The 19,217-nt window shown below is 37.9% G+C and overlaps 1 protein-coding gene and 1 long non-coding RNA gene across 2 annotated transcripts; one reads left to right on the top strand and one right to left on the bottom strand.

Moving 5' to 3' along the window:
• Window positions 1–1,074: 1,074 nt before the first annotated feature.
• LOC113130275 (uncharacterized) lies at window positions 1,075–17,011 on the top strand. Its single transcript, XR_003295676.1, has 3 exons — window positions 1,075–2,271; window positions 3,723–3,803; window positions 14,622–17,011. It is a non-coding gene; the product is annotated as an uncharacterized LOC113130275 (long non-coding RNA).
• LOC113130274 (myosin heavy chain, fast skeletal muscle-like) lies at window positions 3,330–14,827 on the bottom strand. Its single transcript, XM_026306755.1, has 39 exons — window positions 14,612–14,827; window positions 14,182–14,325; window positions 13,946–14,102; window positions 13,822–13,849; window positions 13,625–13,736; window positions 13,325–13,417; window positions 13,166–13,229; window positions 12,960–13,058; window positions 12,770–12,873; window positions 11,939–12,077; window positions 11,681–11,799; window positions 11,347–11,496; window positions 11,064–11,234; window positions 10,675–10,981; window positions 10,500–10,573; window positions 10,323–10,410; window positions 10,082–10,199; window positions 9,869–9,992; window positions 9,565–9,701; window positions 9,203–9,458; window positions 8,872–9,114; window positions 8,610–8,786; window positions 8,379–8,524; window positions 8,191–8,281; window positions 7,706–8,095; window positions 7,499–7,625; window positions 6,881–6,999; window positions 6,592–6,788; window positions 6,320–6,503; window positions 6,071–6,236; window positions 5,824–5,948; window positions 5,180–5,488; window positions 4,875–5,078; window positions 4,660–4,785; window positions 4,403–4,573; window positions 4,202–4,306; window positions 4,024–4,119; window positions 3,693–3,824; window positions 3,330–3,449 (listed from the first exon to the last, which is right to left on the bottom strand). The coding sequence occupies exons 1-39, from the start codon at window positions 14,813–14,815 to the stop codon at window positions 3,429–3,431; spliced, it is 5,817 nt and encodes a 1,938-aa protein (XP_026162540.1). The 5' UTR covers window positions 14,816–14,827; the 3' UTR covers window positions 3,330–3,428.
• Window positions 17,012–19,217: the final 2,206 nt, after the last annotated feature.

Below are 19,217 nucleotides of genomic sequence, written 5' to 3'. Positions count from 1 at the left end.
AGATTTCTCCCCGACCAATTAAGTGTCAACACGATTATTTTACTGCTCCTGATTGGTTCGGAGCCTCGATCATGTTTGATATTTATTATTCCTGGTTGGGGGAAGCTACAAGTCTCCAACGAAATGCCCACAATAGCCAATGAGAGCGAGCAGCCCAGAAGATGTCACCAACCGGATGTCGTATACCTTTACACCTCACAAACATGGTAGCAAATCAAAACAAAAGCAGTGCCAAAAGGCTTATTGCAGGCATGCTTGTTGAATCATGCCAACACGAGTGTCATTTTAACATATTGTGCATGACATAAAGTTACTACAATAGGGCCGACAATAAAAAAGCATGCGTGAAGAAGTCATATTTGATCCCGCGAGTTCTCGTTATTTTGAGTTACCAAGTCAGTTACCAAGTCAGAATATTGAGAAAGAATCGCATTATTTTGAGTTACCAAGTCAGAATATTGAGAACGTATCTCGTTTTGATTTAGGGGGTTGTTTTATTTAGATGATATAGAAAGGTCAGATTTTTAGCAAGTCAGCTTTGCCATGGCACTATGCTGTACATTTGCAATACAGTGCATGAAGAAGTTACTGTAGGTCTTATTACTCCAGTATATTTCAGTGAGCAGCTCTTCCATTATCTAATGCAGAGAGACTTCTGTGTCAGGTGGCTTGGTAAGCATCATAAAAGAAATCCACAAGTCAAGCATACTGATCTTGTGCATTTGCTCTTAGTGTCAGGAAGAACATGAAATGGCTGGCTTAGGTCTTCAGAGGAAAGATGATAGGTCGCTGGCTACTTCCACATACTCTAAAAGCTCTGGGTGTTTGGGGATGGTTTTAGCTTCTTCAGTTCCATAAACCAAACATCCTGCAGGCCAGCTGCTCTCAATAGCCTGTGGATACCTTCTGTCCAGCAGGCACAGTGCCTTGTTATGTGAATTAAAGTGAAACACAGTGTCTGATTTAGCGATGATATCAGACCATCGGTGCTTGGCAAGGCCCTTTAAATCTTATTATTACTTTTATACATCATGTCAGAGCTCAGAGGCTTGTTTCTCACAACCTGAACATTAAAGTCAGTGGAGAGATGATGTTTTCAGAAAAGGTAAGGATGGATGCTGCAGAATTTCTTCCCTCTGGGTAACATATACATAACATAACATAACACATTTAAATTACAATTTATTAAGGATAACTTACTGAGTGGATGGATAACTAGGCTCTTACTTTGTAGGGCTTTTTGTTTTTTGTCTGCACTAGTTTGTTATTGCATTTTATTTCAAATACTTTTTTTTCTGAAATCATTTATTTGCTTAAAATTTTGAAATAATGGGCTGTGTCCTAAAGCTATGACTAATTATATATATTTAAGAACTGGCAATATAATAGAAGCATTAAGCTCTGAGCCTATTTATGGTCAAAATCTTATATACTGTGGTATTAACTGGCTAACAACTAACAGGACTAGTGTATATATCAGGATACTGTTACACAGAGGGGGCAAAGATGTTTTTTGTTATTTTTGTACTGTAGTTACTAGTGAGGGTTTTTTAGCAAATGGCTATTAAAAAGGGTAATGTGCTTGGTTGCCGCCTGTTGATACTTTGCATAAGAACTAAAAAGGAACAAAATACACAATTTAAGTAGAAAAATGTTCACAAAATCATCAACTGTCTCCTGTGTGAGTAGCAAAGGGGTCCCCTAACAATGTAGTGTCTGACTTACATGGTACCAGTGATTCAAGGGTAAACAGGTGCACCAGTGAGGTCAGACGGCCAGCTGCCATCTGTCAGAGTGAAAATGAAATGGCTCTGCAAAGAGGAAACACAAAGACTGGTACTGATGACTGTGTCTCCCCAAAGGACTGTGGGAAGTATTTGTTGTTATTTTCTGCTGTCAGGAAGAGCAATGAGGCAGTAACACCACTTCAGCCTCACTCCCACCTGCCACCCTGCAATACTGATTGATTTATGGTTTGAAAAAATATTGCCTTTCCTGACAGTTGACATATGAGATCTCATTGTGCTGTCAACAGTGTGTTGAATTTTCACTGCAGTGTAAGAATGGACATTTCATCACTGGCAGTGGCAGCCCTGCCCAGGTGTCCAGGTGAGAGAAGCCTGTGTTGCCGGTAAGCTGCAGGTATGGTACCATCCATCCATCCATTATCTATACCTGCATACCTGCTTATTTCTAACCAGGGTCACAGGGATCTGCTGGAGCCTATCCCAGCTCTCTTTGGGTGAAAAGCAGGGGTACACCCAAGAGGAGGTATGTTACAATAATAATATTAGTTATAGTAACAATAATAATAGATAGGTAATGGCTCTTTAGAGGAAAGACGATAGGTCATTGGTTAAAATAAAATATATGTAATTTACCTGCTTTTATTTGAATACTGTGGTTAGTCTCACAGCCATGACGGAGTTCAAGATATGAAGCAGATGTGGAAGAAGCATTCAGATCCTTTATTTAAGCACTAATAAATATTGTAAAGAGACTCCCTTATAAATAAAGGCCTACATTGAAAATGTTATTTTAAATAAAAGTATCATTGGGAAAATACATTTAAAGTATTAAAAGTAAAAGAACATTTCAATATGCAGTGACTCATATTTCATTACATAATTATTACTTGGAGGTGCTAGGACTTTACTGGAGGATTTGCATTTTATGAAACATTATACTTTTACTCTATTGCAGGCAAATATTTTACATTTTACCCTACTACATTTGTTGTACTATTAGAGTTACTAGTTAATTTTCAAATGGCCATTTTCTCTATGGAGCCAATTTGAATTAGAATTAAAACACAGGACTTCTACTTGTACTAGAGTATAATGATACGGCGGTATTGCTATCTTTAGTTAAAACTTTTTCAGTTTTGGATCCACATTTGTTTGAAAGCTCAGGTGCATATTTGCTTTTGCTACTGTACTCCAGTTTTCGTTTTGTTTGCTTTGTTTTCTTGTGGCTAAAATGAAACATTTTGGTTGTAATAACAATGAATGATCAAATGACAAAAGACTTCTGCGACTGAAAATGTTTGCACATTCCCATTCTTTTGCAGAGTGCCATCAATGTTGTCTGTCTTGTATTATTAATATGTAGCAAATAATATGAAAAAAGCAGAATTTAAGTCAAAACACTGAAATGAATGACAGATTGTGACAGATTGTGTTAGAATGAGTGCGTTTGTCTTGTTTGTCTAAATTCAGATCTTGGGCTAGTACCTAAATTGAATATCATAATGACATTACAGACAAATATGATCTGTTTTTCAGTCCTTAAGTTTGAGAAGACAAGATAAAGAAAAGTGTAAATCCGACTTACTGGAAACACATATTTATTGAGTGTGCAGTGAGAGCAGTTCAATGAAAAATCATATTTTATGACTCTCCCTTTGTGTCTCTCGAAGAGCTTGCAGATTATTCTTCAACATCCTTTCCCTAAAATGAACAGAAATAAGACAATGTAAGATATTTTTTAAAAAGCAGGATAATTCTGCAAAAATTGCATCCAAGAAAATATTTTGTCATTCAACATGTATTACTTTTACATTTAAAAGCAGTTTATATTAAAATGAAAACAGCAAGAAGTTTAAATTTGGAACATTGTCTTATTCTTTCCTGTAACACAGTGAGTGATTACTGTAACAACAGCTGGTTGCTTGAGTTTTATGGATTACTTACCTTTCCAATTTCACGGCTCTTCGCCCTCAGCTTGTTGACCTGGGACTCTGCGATGTCAGCACGCTCCTGGGCTTCCTCCAACTCATGCTGAACCTTCCTGTATCTGGACAGGTGAGTGTTGGCCTGCTCCTCCTGGGAGAAAATTCAATATGGGAGTCAAAAATCAAGATGATTAAAGACATTTACACATTCATGTAATTATTATTTTCAAACATTTTACATTTATAAAAGAAGATTGTGGTTATATGTTTTCAGTTTCAAGGTCTGAGTATACTAGTCTATGCATGCAACTTTATTTGGCAATACAGTGAAAAACAAGTTTCTGACTCACAGCCTCCTCAGCCTGTCTCTTGTAGGCCTTCACTTTTAGCTGCAGCTTGTCAACCAGATCTTGAAGTCTAGAGACATTCTTCTTGTCCTCCTCAGTCTGTTATAGCAATAATTCATGATTAAAATGTATTAAGTTGCAGCTTTGTCAAGTGAGTGTACCAGTCAATTAAAAAAACTACCTGATAGGTGAGCTCCTTCACTCTTCTCTCATATTTCCGAACACCTTTGACAGCATCTGCTCCTCGTCTCTGCTCAGCTTCAACTTCACTTTCAAGCTCACGCACCTGAAAAAAAAAAAACACCAGTGTCTGCTATTATTATCTTGAAGTAAAAACCTTGAACACTGAAACAAAAGTTGAGACAAACAAATTAATTTTTACCCTAGCTTCCAGTTTCTGGAGCTGTTTCTTTCCACCCTTCATGGCCAGATTCTCAGCCTCATCCAGACGGTGTTGCAGGTCCTTCACTGTCACCTCCAGGTTCTTCTTCATCCTCTCCAAATGAGCACTGGTGTCCTGTTCCTTCTTCAGCTCTTCTGCCATCATGGCAGCCTGACATTTCCAAGTATTTGTATTGTCAGATGACTATATGTCTTGTATTTGTAGAAATTACTATTACATAGAAGATGATAACTCACATCAGTAATGGCCTTCTTGGCCTTTTCCTCAGCATTTCTTGCTTCCTGGACAGCATCTTCAACTTCACCTTGGATCTGGACAAGGTCAGCTTCCAGCTTCTTCTTGGTGTTGATGAGACTGGTATTCTATTATAAAGCAAACAACAATGAAATTGTGCGGGTTAAACAATTGATGACCAATGTTTAAGTTCCTGTTTGTCAATCTCTGACAGTACCTGGGAGTGCAGCAGCCCCACACGCTCACTGGCATCAAGTAGCTCTTGTTCAGCCACTTTGCGGCTTCTCTCCGTTTGCTCCAGTACAGCCCTCAGCTCCTCGATCTCAGCCAGCATCAAGTTGTTCCTGCGTTCCACCATGGCAACCTGCTCTTTCATGTCTTCCTGATTTCTAATGGCTTCGTCAAGGTGAAGTTGGGCATCCTGGATTGTAAAATATTTATAGACATGGTATATGAGCGCATAACACATTCAGTTACTTAAAAAAAGAAAACGGTCTGCCAGAAATCCTTCATTGGAGGTACCTTAAGCTGTCCCTGCACGTTCCTCAGCTGTTTCTGGGCTTCAGCTGCTTGGCGGTTAGCATGGCTCAGCTGAATCTCCATCTCATTAAGGTCTCCCTCCATCTTCTTCTTGATTCTCAGGGCATCATTCCTGCTCCTGACCTCAGCATCCAGAGTGGTCTGCATGGACTCGATCACTCGCTGGCTGTTCCTCTTGATCTGTTCCATCTCCTCATCCTTCTCTGCCAACTTTCTGTCAATTTCACTCTTGACTTGGGTGAGTTCAAGCTGAACACGCAGAATCTTGGATTCCTCATGCTCCAGGGTAGCCTGTGAACAGGTTTGACCTTTATCAGCTAGTGTACAGAAGAGTTGCTTTATAAAAATACAGAGACTGAGTCTGACAGAAGGAAGCTGAGCTGTAAAGAGTAACCGCTTTACAAGATTAGTGTCAGAAAGGTGTGCTCTAAAGCACTGCTAATATTTTAAAACCTTCTCACAACTAAAGCAGAATCAGGAACACAAACAAAGAAAAATGTACATGTATTCCTTTTGCAGTATTTTAGATTTTGTATGTATTGTATTTGTATGTGTATTCAAACGTTCTTGAGTTCTTCTTTTGTCAGTATAACTCTAAGCTCCAATGATTGATGAGTAAGGTTTACCTCTGCTTCCTCCAGGGCAGTCTGAAGCTCTGACTTCTCACTTTCCACTGTCTTTTTGCCCTTCTCAAGCTCATGAATGGTCTTACCGGTTTCTCCAAGTTGCTCGCTCAGGTCTGAAATCTCCTCTGTTGAAGAGGATTTATAAAGTATTAAAATTTTGAATATAAACTAATGTCAAAATGAGAAGTTAAGAGAAATAAATTGACTTAAAGTTTAGACTGCATATTTTTGGGGGCAAACTTCTCACGTTGCAGGTTTTTGTTTTCCCTCTTCAGAGTCTCCAGTTGGTCCAGTGCTTCTTCATATGAGTTTTTCATTTTGAACATCTCTGTGCTGAGTGAACGAGCTTCTTTTTGAGCTCCCTCCAGTTCTGCCTGGCTTTCCTCATACTTCTGCTTCCACTCTGCAAGAACCTAAAAGTACAGTAAACAGTTCAATGGTTTTTGTCACTTAATGTTCCCAGTCAAAACCATATGTTTATACAAAAATATCCAACCTTGTCAAAGTTCCTTTGCTTCTTGTCGAGGTTAGCAGCCAAAGCATTAGCTCTCTCCACATCGATCATCAGGTCCTCTACTTCACCATGCAATCTTTGTTTTGTCTTTTCCAGAGAAGCACATTTTGCATTCACAGCCTCGATGGATTCCTCTGCATCCTGAAGACGCTGGGCGAGCTTCTTTCTGTAAAATACGGGTTTATCACAATTTACATTTGAGGATTTTCAGAATCATTGCATGTGGAAACTGTGATTTCAGGTCAGTCCATTACTTTGCCTCCTCCAGCTCCTCAGTGCGCTGAATGGCATCAGTCTCATATTTGGTTCTCCACTGAGCCACTTCGCTGTTGGCCTTGGACATTGCACGCTGCAGTTCACCCTTGGCCTCCTGCTCCTCTTCATACTGCTCTCTGAGAAGGTCACAGTCATGACGAGCTGACTGAACTGCATGAGCCAGGGCGTTCTTGGCCTATAATCCAAATGACAACCTGATTAATATTTGATACTTAATTTGGTGGCATTTTCCTTTGTGATTACCTTGCTAATTTCATAGCCTTTTACCTTAACTTCCTCCTCTATGTGCCTCTTCAGCTCCTCAATCTGCTGTGTGTAAGCCTGCTTGCCTCTTGTCAGCTGAGAAACAAGAGCTTCTTTCTCCTCCAGTTGACGCCCAAATTCACCTGATCAAAGATATTAACTTTGCAGTTAGTGTTATGATGCTGATTTGTGCAGGATGAAACAAAACTTAAAATTCAACTAGAACATAGTGAGATAGTCTGGGAGTGGGAGATAAGTTAAAGTTTGATTTTGGTATATTCAGGACTATAATTTACTTCTTTGACAACATCTAACTGTTGAGTGTGAAATTAGTATGGTATAAAATCAGATAAAGTGTTGCGTTTATTTTACAGTGTTTCAATCAAAGGCAGAGATCTTCAAATCTTTTCGTTAAGGGTCAAAGCAACCACTAAAAAATATTTGAATAGTACAAGGTCCTCCAGATTGTCTCAAATATATTACAGAGAGAGTTTTGTCTAAGATCTTGCTACAACTTGTATCTATCTTCATATGAGTCTCTTTCATCTAATACTTCTGGGAATATTTGAGTGGTTAAATATTGTGATGCTGATTTGATGTCTTGTTTTTGCAGGATAATCACGTCAAAAATGAAATTGATACCATTTTCTGTTTGAAGTCTTGCTTTCTGTGCACTCAGGTCATTTAGCTGACGGACATTCTCATCATTCTTGGATTTAAGCTCACTAAGTTGGTCTTCTAATGACCTGCACAGCTTTTCAAGGTTTGCCTGGTAAAAACAATCATGATATTAGTGTAATGTTTTTGCAATTATTTTTCGATTTCTGTACGAAAATGCAGTGCTCTCACCTTTGATTTGGCAAAAGACTCCATGTTGCTTGAGAGGTCATCAATCTCCATCTTGAATTCACTTTTCTCTTTTTCCAGCTTCTGTTTGACTCTCTGGAGGTTATCAATTTGTTCTCCCAGCTCAGCCACACTGTCAGCCTGCTTCTTGCGGAGCGCTGCGGCGGTGGCCTCATGCTGCAGGGTGGCCTCTTCCAGATCTCGACGCAGCTTCTGAAACTCAGCCTCACGCTTTTTGTTCATCTCAATCTGAGCTGCAGTTGCACCACCAGCTTCTTCGAGTCTCTCACTGATCTCCTCAAGTTCCCTGGAGAGATCAGACCTCTGCTTCTCCACCTTGGCCCGAGCAGCCCGCTCAGCCTCAATCTCCTCCTCCAGCTCCTCAATACGAGCCTGAAACACAAGATTTAATTAAAAATAGTTGAAGATATTTTTTTCTTTAATGTTCTCTTTCTTTTAACTGACTCTACATCAACACTTCAAAATACCTGAAGTTCCTTTATCTTTTTCTGTAGCTGGATTCCAAGAGATTGCTCATCATCAATCTTACCAAGAAGCTGGCTTATTTCAAAATCTTTCCTGGAGGGTGAGGAAAGTATATGGGTTAATCAAAATATGTTTCAGTAAAACCTCTCTTCATTTTACTGTTAGTGGATCAATGAATTATTATTCTTACTTCTTTATTTTCTCCTCAGATTGCTGCTTGTCATTCTCCAGATCCATTAAGGATTCTTGGGCCAGTTTCAAGTCTCCTTCAAGCTTCCTCTTGGCTCTCTCAAGATCCATACGAAGCTTCTTTTCTTGTTCCAGTGAACCTTCAAGCTATCAAGGAAATTGATGTTTTCTAATGTGTATATATATATATATATATATATTCAACATTTGCTATCAAATGTGGATTACATACATCATCCACTTGCTGTTCCAGCTTGGTCTTGGCCTTTGTCAGAGTATTGACTTTGTCTTCCTCTGCCTGCAGATCATCAAGAGTCTGCTGATGGGCCTCTTGGAGGGCTTTCTTCTCTTTGGTCAACTTGGCAATGGCCTCATCTTGAGAGGCCATTTCCTCTGTGAGATTTTTGACCTATAAAAGTTCACAACATGAATTAATAAAAGGTTTTTACTTGCACATAAGTAATAGTATCTTTATGAAAGGCAGGTCTTGTGACCTTGTTCTCAGTGGCATGTTTCTCCTTTTCCACTTTGGCCAGGGTGAGCTCCAAGTCATCAATGTCTTTCTTCAACTCAGAGCACTCGTCCTCCAACTTCCTCTTCTTTGTAGTCAGCTCAGCATTGATTTCCTCCTCATCCTCCAACCTCTCAGACGTCTCTTTGAGTTTGGCCTCGAGCTGGATTTTTGCTTTAATGAGCCCTTCGCACCTTTCCTCAGCATCAGCAAGGTTTTCACCCTCCTAGAAAAGAGGAGAAAATAATTCTCAGACACACACTGTAAAAACTAGAATCACTGAAATACAAATTCCTCTTTTTCACTTAACGTACAGACTGAATTTGCAGCTGGAGGTCATTCTTCTCTTGCAGGAGACTGACCATCTTCTCCTCCAGTTCTTTCTTCTTAGCCAGAGCCTTTGCTAGCTCCTCTTTGGTCTTTTCAAAGTCCTCTTTCATCTGGGCCATCTCTTTCTCAGTCTCTGCACTCTTCAGTAGAGGCTTAATCTTGAAGTACAACTTCATCCATGGCCAGGTTTTGACATTCATGAATGAGCGGATGTTGTACTGGATGGCAAAAATTGCCTCTCTGATGAAAATAAAGAGAAAAAAAAGTTAGCAAACATTAAAAAAACTTAGTCTTTAAAAACATACTTAAAATACAGACATAACATCAGTAACAGGCAACACATAACCTCCTCTCCATCATCTTCTGAAATTCACGTCTCATGAGGAACCCTCTGCAGAGAGCCTGAGTCATTGTGACCAGCTCGGCCAGTTTCTCATCTCTCATCTCTTCCAGAGTTCCCAGCAGACCGGCTTTAAAGAACACCTGAAAGTCAACATATCAAATTATTTTTAAAGTATTTGTTATTTATGATATTTAATCTTACTCCTCTTTTTAAACCACCATTACCAGAGGAGTGTTCTATACTCTAATTTGAATCAAACTACATTGTGATTTCACTATTCACAATTGTACGTAAGTCTGTGATGTACCTTGGTGTGGCCAAACTTGTACTGAGAGTGATCCACATTGATTGATCCCAGCAGTTTCTCTGAGGCCTTCTTGTTATCAATGAACTGTCCCTCTGGGATGACACTGGCATTCAGTACTTTATACCTAGCAGTGAAGATATTTTTTAGTTAGAAAGTACAGGTCTGGAGATAATAAACACTTTTCAATGTATGTAAAGATGATGTTTCTGCTACCTCTGCTTGAAGTCACCATAGAGGATTCTGCTGGGGAAACCTTTCCTACAGATCCTGATACCTTCCAGCACACCATTACACCTCAGCTGGTGGATGACCAGATGGTTCTCCATAAGACCTTTGATATTTTGTAAAATAATGTAATTTGTTAAAAGACAATAATGCAGATGATAAATATAATGCAGAGTCCAAATACATTATATATTGAATGTGATTAGTGCTTTGTCTTTCTGTTGCTCACCTGGAGTCTTTGATTCATTGGGAATCAAGCAACGTACGAAATGAGGATGAGTGCTCCTCAAATTGGTCATCAGCTTTCCTAAATTCTCCTGAAGAGTTAAAATGACAATGTATTTGTAAAATACATACTAAATTAGATGAAGCAATGAAGTACATAAATTGTTCTTTCACATCTTACCCTGAACAAAGCAGACACAGTCTGGAAGGAGCCACCCTTCTTCTTGCCACCTTTCTTGCCTCCGCCACCCTCAGCTTTCAGTGGAATGATGGACATTGAAATAGTTAAATTCAACATAAGTGATGAGTTATTGATTTGAATATCTAATAACTTAGAGACAGAAAACAGCATGTACCTTCTGCTGAGGCGTGGGACGCATACAAGAAGGCCAACAGTTTGACTGAAGACTTCTGGTAGAGCTGAACCACTGAGTCATTCAGGGGGTCTTTGTTTTTGTCCAGCCAGCCACAAATGTTGTAGTCCACTGTGCCAGCATAGTGTACCAGAGAAAAGTGAGCCTCAGCTTTGCCTTTGGCAGGTTTTGGTTTCTGGAATGGGGCACTTTTACCAAGATGCTGGTCATACAGTTTGTTCTTGAAGGTCATGTCTGTTGCCTTGGGGAACATGCACTCCTCTTCAAGGATGGAGAAGATGCCCATTGGCTGTCATGATGAAATTAATGTGTAAAATCTTTGAAGTCCTAACACAATTTTCTGTATTGTGAATATACAGCATGTGGCTCACCTTCTCAATCAGCTCAATGCAGGCAGCCAAGTCCATACCAAAGTCAATGAACTCCCATTCAATTCCCTCTTTCTTGTACTCCTCTTGCTCCAGGACAAACATATGGTGGTTGAAAAACTGCTGCAGTTTTTCATTGGTGAAGTTGATGCAAAGCTGCTCCAAGCTGTTGTACTAAAGAAATGAAGACATCAAAGGTCAATAAGGGGCTTAACTAACTCTAACTAAATATAAAAGCATTCATACTGTTAGATTTAATAGTGACATAGTTTCTGAAAATACTTACATCAAAAATTTCAAACCCAGCAATATCCAGGACACCAATGAAAAAGCTTCTGGGCTGCTTGGTATCCAACATCTCATTGATTCTGACAACCATCCACAAGAACATCTTCTCATAGACAGACTTGCAGAGAGCCATGACTGAATTGTTGACCTGATTTTACAAATAGATGATACATAATTAACCATGATGTGATCAAATTGTCTAAGTCTAGAGAATGAATGAAGCAAAGTAGCATACAGGCATACAGACTTTGTGAACCTTAAGCATGAACAATGTTATCGGTATGTCAGTGTGTCTCATATGAATTTGCTTTTTGTGTTCTTGTTTCCTGTACCTGAGGGACAGTTTGACCTTTGGTCACATACTCATTCCCAACCTTCACTCTGGGGTAGCACAGTGCTTTTAGCAAATCAGCAGAGTTGAGACCCATGAGGTAGGCGATTTTATCTGCCACTAAATAAACAAGAACACAGATAATTGTTGTTGAAGCCATTAATATTAAATCTTAATATTAAGTCTGAGTTAAATCTTCTTTTAAGTGGTAAAAACACTGTGCTGCACTGTTTGAACTCAAGGTGTGTGGATTTTATACCTTCAGTGCCATCAGGCTCAGCCTGCTCTTCACGTTGTTTCTGCTTGAACTTCATGTTTCCATGATGCATTACAGCTCCAGTCAGCTTGTACATGCTGGCCTTCTCTTCTGCAGTGAAGCCCAGGATGTCAATGGCAGTCTGTGACATTACAAAAATGGTTTAAAGACAGAGGTATATTATTCTGCTATTGTTATTATTATTATTGTTATTATTATATATTATTTAATGGTGCTATCCTGTCTTCCCAAATATTTATTACCATTACATTTGTAATACAAAACCTATGGTAAAATCACAAAAGCTAAATATTTTGTTTTTTCTGCTAATACATTTTAGAATATTCATTACCTGTAATGCTTTTTCTCAACTAGCATTTAAGTAGAAGTAATCCTATACACAGCTGATGTAAAAGCTGAATCAGCTGACAACTGGATTACTTTGCTGAGTCGAAGAATTTCACCACCCATTCAAGTGTCTTCTTCAGTCTGGATGAATGGTGAAACACTTTGGCTCAACAAAGCACCCAATTGCCAGTTGACTCCACTACTAGAAAATTTCATCTGGACGACTAAGGATATTCAAAGACAACACATTAGATGTTTCATGTTAAAGACACTAGTTTCCAAAAAATATATTGAGATGGATTTCTAATATTTCCCCACTAACTAATGTTGGAGGAAATTAGAAACAACTCTATATAATGCAACCAAGACAACACTACCAGGCCTATTACTAAATACAGTAGAGTTTAATCAAGTCCTCAGAATCATAAAAGTGATCATGATATTTTTAATGCAGTAAATGCTATTATTAAATAAAGTTGTCCTTACATCAGTAGCGATGAATTCTTCAATATCATTGATACTCTTGACCGTGATCTCACCGTGGCTAATCATAGGAAAGTCATATGGATTTGTGGTGATCAGCAGAGCCTCTGAAGAAAAGAAGGAATACATACATAATAAGCCATTGGTGTTTTTGCTTTACAATAACTGATGAAGATATTCACCAATCTCTCACCTATCAGCTCAGGTTTGTGGCCTGTGGCAAGCTGATAGAAGATATGGTAGCTCCTCTCAGCAGATAGCTGGAAGGTCACTCGAGACTTCTCTAGCAGATCTGTATGGAAAACAGTTGCTCAAATTGAAGGAAAGTCTCTACTGAAGCTCAGAATTAACAGTATAGCAGACAATCATTGTGTACAATGAGTTTCACAAAATTCTTACATGTTTCAATATCAGCTGAAGCCAGCTTTCCAGTGGATCCAAAGTGAATTCTGATAAATTTACCCTATGAAGAAATAGTTTGATATTTAAGGTAAAACTCTCCTCATGAGAAAGATTTTTGTCACAACATAGGAAACAATTTCAAATCAGAAAACTTACAAAACGTGACGAGTTGTCATTCCTCACAGTTTTGGCATTACCATAAGCTTCCAACAGTGGGTTTGCTGCAATGATTTGATCTTCCAGTGACCCCTAAAGAAAAGCATTAATTTTGTCAGTCTGACAGTAAGGTCGGACAGGGCAAGGCAAGGCAAGGCAAGTTTATTTCTATAGCACAATTCATACAATTGTAATTACTACTACTTACTAGTAATTCAAAGTGCTTTACAGAAATAAAAGACAAGTATGCAGCGTATTTTAATTTTAAATTTCATATTAATATTGTATAACTTCTCCTACCTGCATTTTTCCAGGAACTGGCTCTGATTTTTTTCCTCCAGCCACTGCAATTGTTGCAAAGTACTGGATGACACGCTTAGTGTTGACAGTCTTTCCTGCACCAGATTCTCCACTGTGTTTGGGGGTTTGTTTGCAAATATTATTGAAAATGATTGATGCCAACATTTATAAATTATATTAAACATTTTAGTACTTACGTAATCAGGATTGACTGATTTTCTCTGTCTGTAAGATATTAAAATGGCATACAACAGTTACAAGTTTACTTCTCCTAAAGTTGCTGTATTTCTGGATAAGTAGTCGCTACACAATGATTGATACCTTGGAGCATGAACTGATAGGCATTATCAGAGATGGAGAAGATGTGAGGTGGAGCCTCAACCCTCTTTTTGCCTCTGTATCCTGCTACAACCACTGCATCATACACTGGGAGCCACTTGTAGGGGTTCACAGTGACACAAAACAGGCCTGAGTAGGTCTGTGGAGACAGGGGGGATACTGTTACTGATGCATCTTCCTGTATTTTCATCTACTCGTGTCTATTAGTTCAAACTCACGTAGATCATCCATGCTGCATAGCGCTCTTTGAGGTTATACAGCACAGAAGGTTCACTGAGGTGGGTCATCATGGCCATGTCCTCAATCTTATCGAACTTTGGAGGATTCATGGGAAAGACTTCATCTTCTTTTACAGTGAGAGTCTGTTAAAGGGACAGAAAAGACAGAGGATGTTAGTTATAACATTGGACACACTGAGATGGTCACAATTCAGAATTAAATTTTACAAAAAATAAATAAATAAAACAAAACAGGAATGTATATTTACATCTGTCTATCTTTAAACTGCAATTCTTTTTATCAATGTCCAGAGCTGATCTTATATCTAATGAAATGTTTGTACAGCTGTTTCACTGTAAAATTAGAACTGCCGGGAAGCTGACATAGCAAAGCTGCATTTTTTGTTTAATTCCAGTACCATACTCTTACCTTTCCACAGAGAGTCTCCACAGTGGCTTTCCCACCCTCTCTTTTAATAAGTTTCCCCTTGAGGTACATCTCATTGGGCTCAGTCACGAAGTAAGCTGTCTTAGCATCAAAGGGAGTGTTTTGAGCTTCAATTCTCTCTCTTTCTGGCTTCCGGAGGTAGATGGCCGCTGGGCCAAAACACTCCATCTCTGCGTCTGTACTCATGATGACACTTTACTGCAAGTAAGTAAAAACAAGACTATGAATAATTTCATTTTTTTCATCTCTGCTTGATGTCTTCACTCATGATGGTGCCTTACTCCTGAAAAAACAAACTGCTCTTAATTTTATAATCAATATCTATACTTAATGAACTGGCTGCATTTAGGTATGTTTCATGCAACAAAGGAAATGCAAAAACACACAGCACAAAACTTGCACTTTGTGAGCATATTGCTCTCTATTAGCTATTTCATCTTTGTTGATGCTGTAGTTTCGTACATGTACATTGTTAAAAAATTTCCAATTTTCATCAGGTAAATGTTATTGATGAAGTGAGATGCACTGCGATTGGCTGTTAATTTGTCATTACACAGAATCTAAAAGTCAGACATTCATATAACAGAATGACACAGTGATTAAAAAATAAATTACCTTCTTTCCTCCACTCAGAAGAATAGTAATGATGATCTGAGGAGGGTTCTGAAGAAAAAATCAAATAGTTCAAATGAATAACCTCAGTTAATGTTTTTGACATAAAAAAAATGAACTTACAGTACACTAAAGTCTCGGCAGAAACACAGAAAAGGTCGGTATTCACTTTGAGCTGTCTGGCAATAAGTGGTCATGCCCTGCATTGTTCCTTAAGCTGCTGGCTTTCCTTCTGCTAATAAAAGACTGTAACTCACTCACCTTTACTGGTGGTCTGTCAGTCCTGGGTGGGGTCCAGCCTTCCTTCTTATATAGAGGTCAGTGCATATTCAACAGGAATGACTTGCTTTATTTGGTCATGAAGTTTTACGTTTTTTGTGTGGATATTTTTTGCCTCTAATGTGCCCTCTGTCATGTTTTGTCACTGATGAAAATAAGCATTTTATACATTCATCTTGCATCTCTTTTACTTCCAGGGAGTGTACTGCAACAGACAGTCGTAGGAATGTAAATGGGAAAGATTACAGACTAGTCTTTGAATGCTAGAAATGATGATGGTTGTGTATAAATGCCCAAAGCTCCTTATTGGTGTCATCACCAGATTAAAGAAGGTTTATAACTAAAATATTAATGAACTGAGTGCTGATGTGATGTTTTCGCCAGTTATCCATATTTAAACTGTTTAGTCTGATTTATTTGTTTTATATAGAAATCTAATTTCTATGGGGGATCTGCAGTGTATTGCAAAAGAAAGCCAAACAACTCTACATTTGTCTTGATGTTAAGCTGTTTTACCAGAGGATTAGACATTGTTTAATAGGAGGCAGAATATAAAAGTGCATAAATAGATTGAGACACTTACAGTGCATAATGTTTTTACAGTGTAAAAACTTTTGTGTAAATATTCAGGCAGTTGTATTGGTTACTGAAGCTCAGACATTGTTGTGGTCATTGAGATAATCTCTTTAATGCACCTTGGCACTGGAGAGGATCCGACTATAGCTGTGGAGAAGCTCTCATGTGTCACTGGTATTTTGCTGCAGAAGCCTTGCAAGCCTTTCCTGTGACAAAGGAGCAGACCGAGCCTTACAGTTGCTAATCTAAGAACTTGTGAAAACAATGATACCTCTTGATAGCAGCAACTCTTGCTAAGATCTGCGCTTTGTGAAATCCCAAACTTAATTAGATTGGTAGGGAGGACAATAGGAGGAAGAACAATAGTAATATTTATAGCACTTTGTCCCAGAAATAATATATCCAGTAAACTAGGATATACAGTATACATCCTGTGAAAAAATAACCTGTCAAACAAATGTTGGCAGCATTTGCTTTGAGGGTTGTACATTACAAAGCACCATTTTTTCAAATCTTACTGACACTTCTGCCTATGCTGCAAATAAAAACACAAAATCTCACTGTTTTTCAATGTTTGTACTCAACATAGTGCAGTTTTAAACTGCAGTTTGAAACTCGGCCAACACATTTTTTTAATGCCATGAATCACTATGCTATTTTAAATGAGACTAATGCCTGTCAGGTTGTTTTAATTATCTCATTATAACAGCCAAGGGAGGAAATCTTCGAGCACAGCCTATGTTTGGGTTAATAGGATGAGATTATAGACATCATAACATCACTTTTTCAGCTTAAAATGTTTGACATTTCTTTTTGACTTGTCCTCATTCAGTATAAACTTTTATAACAAACTATTGTGTTGTGTGTATATGATATGCTGTACATTAATAAAGAGTAGTCCTCTCTCTCCTTGCAGATACAGTGTGGTTTGTGAAGAAAACAGTTATTAACTATATAATTGTAGTTGTGCTCTATTTTGCACATATTACTTTCCAAAAACCTGAATTATTAATCAGTATTTTAATCAGTACAGTTCCTATTCACTTTGACTCTCTGCTTTTCTCACTGACTTTGCATTTTCTCATTTCTACATTTTCTATGGTTATATGCATTGGTGTTCAGTGTATGAAACTCTTAATTGAGTAAATAAATAATAAATAAACTGGAAGTGAAGGGAGCTTCTCCTGTTTGTTGTGAATAAGATCATGTGATGTATCTACCATGTGAAGAAAATCTTAAAACAGCTTTCATGCTTTCATTATAGTTTGTATGTGTTTAGATACAAATCTACTTTTCATGCTTGTTCCATAATAAAAAAAAATTTATATATGTATATTTGTGATTTTAAAATGTTGTAATAATTTTAAAAAGTATCATCACAAACTGGTCATACAGTTGTTTATTAAAGTGAAGCATTGCCATGTTTATACTCCATGTTTTGTTAATAAGTTTTCTAGGGAGGTGCCTTATGGGGAAAGTGTCAGGTTACCATTAATCCCCTACTGACAGCACTCTTACACTGTCTGCGGCTTACTTTCAATTACAATTTTTGGCCTGAAGAGCCCACATGGCTCTTAGAAACCTGCACTGATCTACTAGCTCAGATGGTCAGTTTTTGTTGTAGTTTGAGGTGTGATAATCCTGGAGTTCAGACTGATGACAGACTGGTCCGTCTTAACAGGGTTGTTTGGCTGTGTCTAGCCCAGTTCAGAGGGCTTCAGCTTTCTAGGGACTGTCTCTGAATTATAAATATTATGAAATTACTTAGTATGAGTATATAAGTAATAGGTAGTTAAACAGTGTAGAAGGATAATCCTTAAAATATATATATATATATATATATATATATTTTTTTTTTTTTTTTTTTTTTTTTTTTTTAAATCTTTTTCTGACTGTATTAATATATTTGCAGGTTGGTAGTACCTTACCAGACTTGCACAGTAAGTAAAATATGATTTACCTGTTTTAGAGGCCTGTCTTGTATCAATATTTACAAATGATAAAAGAAAAAATAGTTTTCAATTTTTCTGGCAGTACTGATGAAAAAATTGTAAGTAAAAGCTGAATGTAAGATGAAGTAAGATGAAGGAACTGGACAGCTGGATCTAAATGGTGAAAACTGGTGAGCATGTTGATTAAAACAGAATATGATTTAAAACATCATATTTTGTTGCTAATTATTTAACAGTCTGAGGTTATATTATTAAAAGCAAAAAATTCCCTTTGCACGCTAATTAAGATTACTAATCATAATTGATGGATTGCCATGAAATTTTGTGCTAGGTATACTAATGAGATCCATACAAACCCCTGACTTTACCTCTAGCACCACCATGAGGTTCACTTAAAATAGCCACTGGATGGAAGTATAAAATTTAGTATAGACATTATAGTATCTTAGGATGAACTGGAATCATTTTCTCATCAAGTACATCATTGTGAGCATGTTTGCTGTCAGCATTTCACTCAAAGCACCAGTGTGTCAAAGAACAGTCACACTGAGCTGCTGACATGAGAAAAATAGTAAAAGTTTCTTACACTGTACAAAATGTGAACCCACAATCAAAACAAGACAAAAAACAAACAAACAAAAATAAAAATATGGAGCAATTCACTTTCGTGTTTATCAAGAAATGCATCTCTGCATTTCTTGCAGTATAACTGGTTGGTGAAGATGTTGTCCTGCTCCTTTTGCCTCTGTGCAGTTGAAAGTCAAAGGTTTTAAGATGCAGACAGTTTTATCTTTGGGTTAAAGCACCGCTGTTAACACTTCAGCTATTTGATGTTTCTGACCCTGCTGGGTAGCTCTCATAACCTAAACATCTTGCTTCATAAAGTGTCCTGGTTTACAATCTGTTGATTATAGTTCTATTGTCTGATATGGAATCTAAAGTGAACAGGTGATTAGACTCATGTCTCCAGGTTTTTTGAGACAGGCACTTGTGTTGTCTCAAGGGTGCAGATGTATTTTTAAATCCTTTCTTTAAATGGCTCTGTTGTACTGTGTGTCCTGACAGATGAACTGAAGACCAGGCCAAGCCTGTAGCTTGACCTTCCCTTAAGGCAAGTGTTTGTTCCCCATGTGTGGCAAGAAGGGGATCAAGTTATATGATGTGTAGTA

The sequence above is a fragment of the Mastacembelus armatus genome, chromosome 5, assembly GCF_900324485.2.
Source record: "Mastacembelus armatus chromosome 5, fMasArm1.2, whole genome shotgun sequence".
In the NCBI taxonomy this organism is placed as follows: domain Eukaryota; kingdom Metazoa; phylum Chordata; class Actinopteri; order Synbranchiformes; family Mastacembelidae; genus Mastacembelus; species Mastacembelus armatus.
This window is presented reverse-complemented; position numbering and strand designations above follow the sequence as displayed.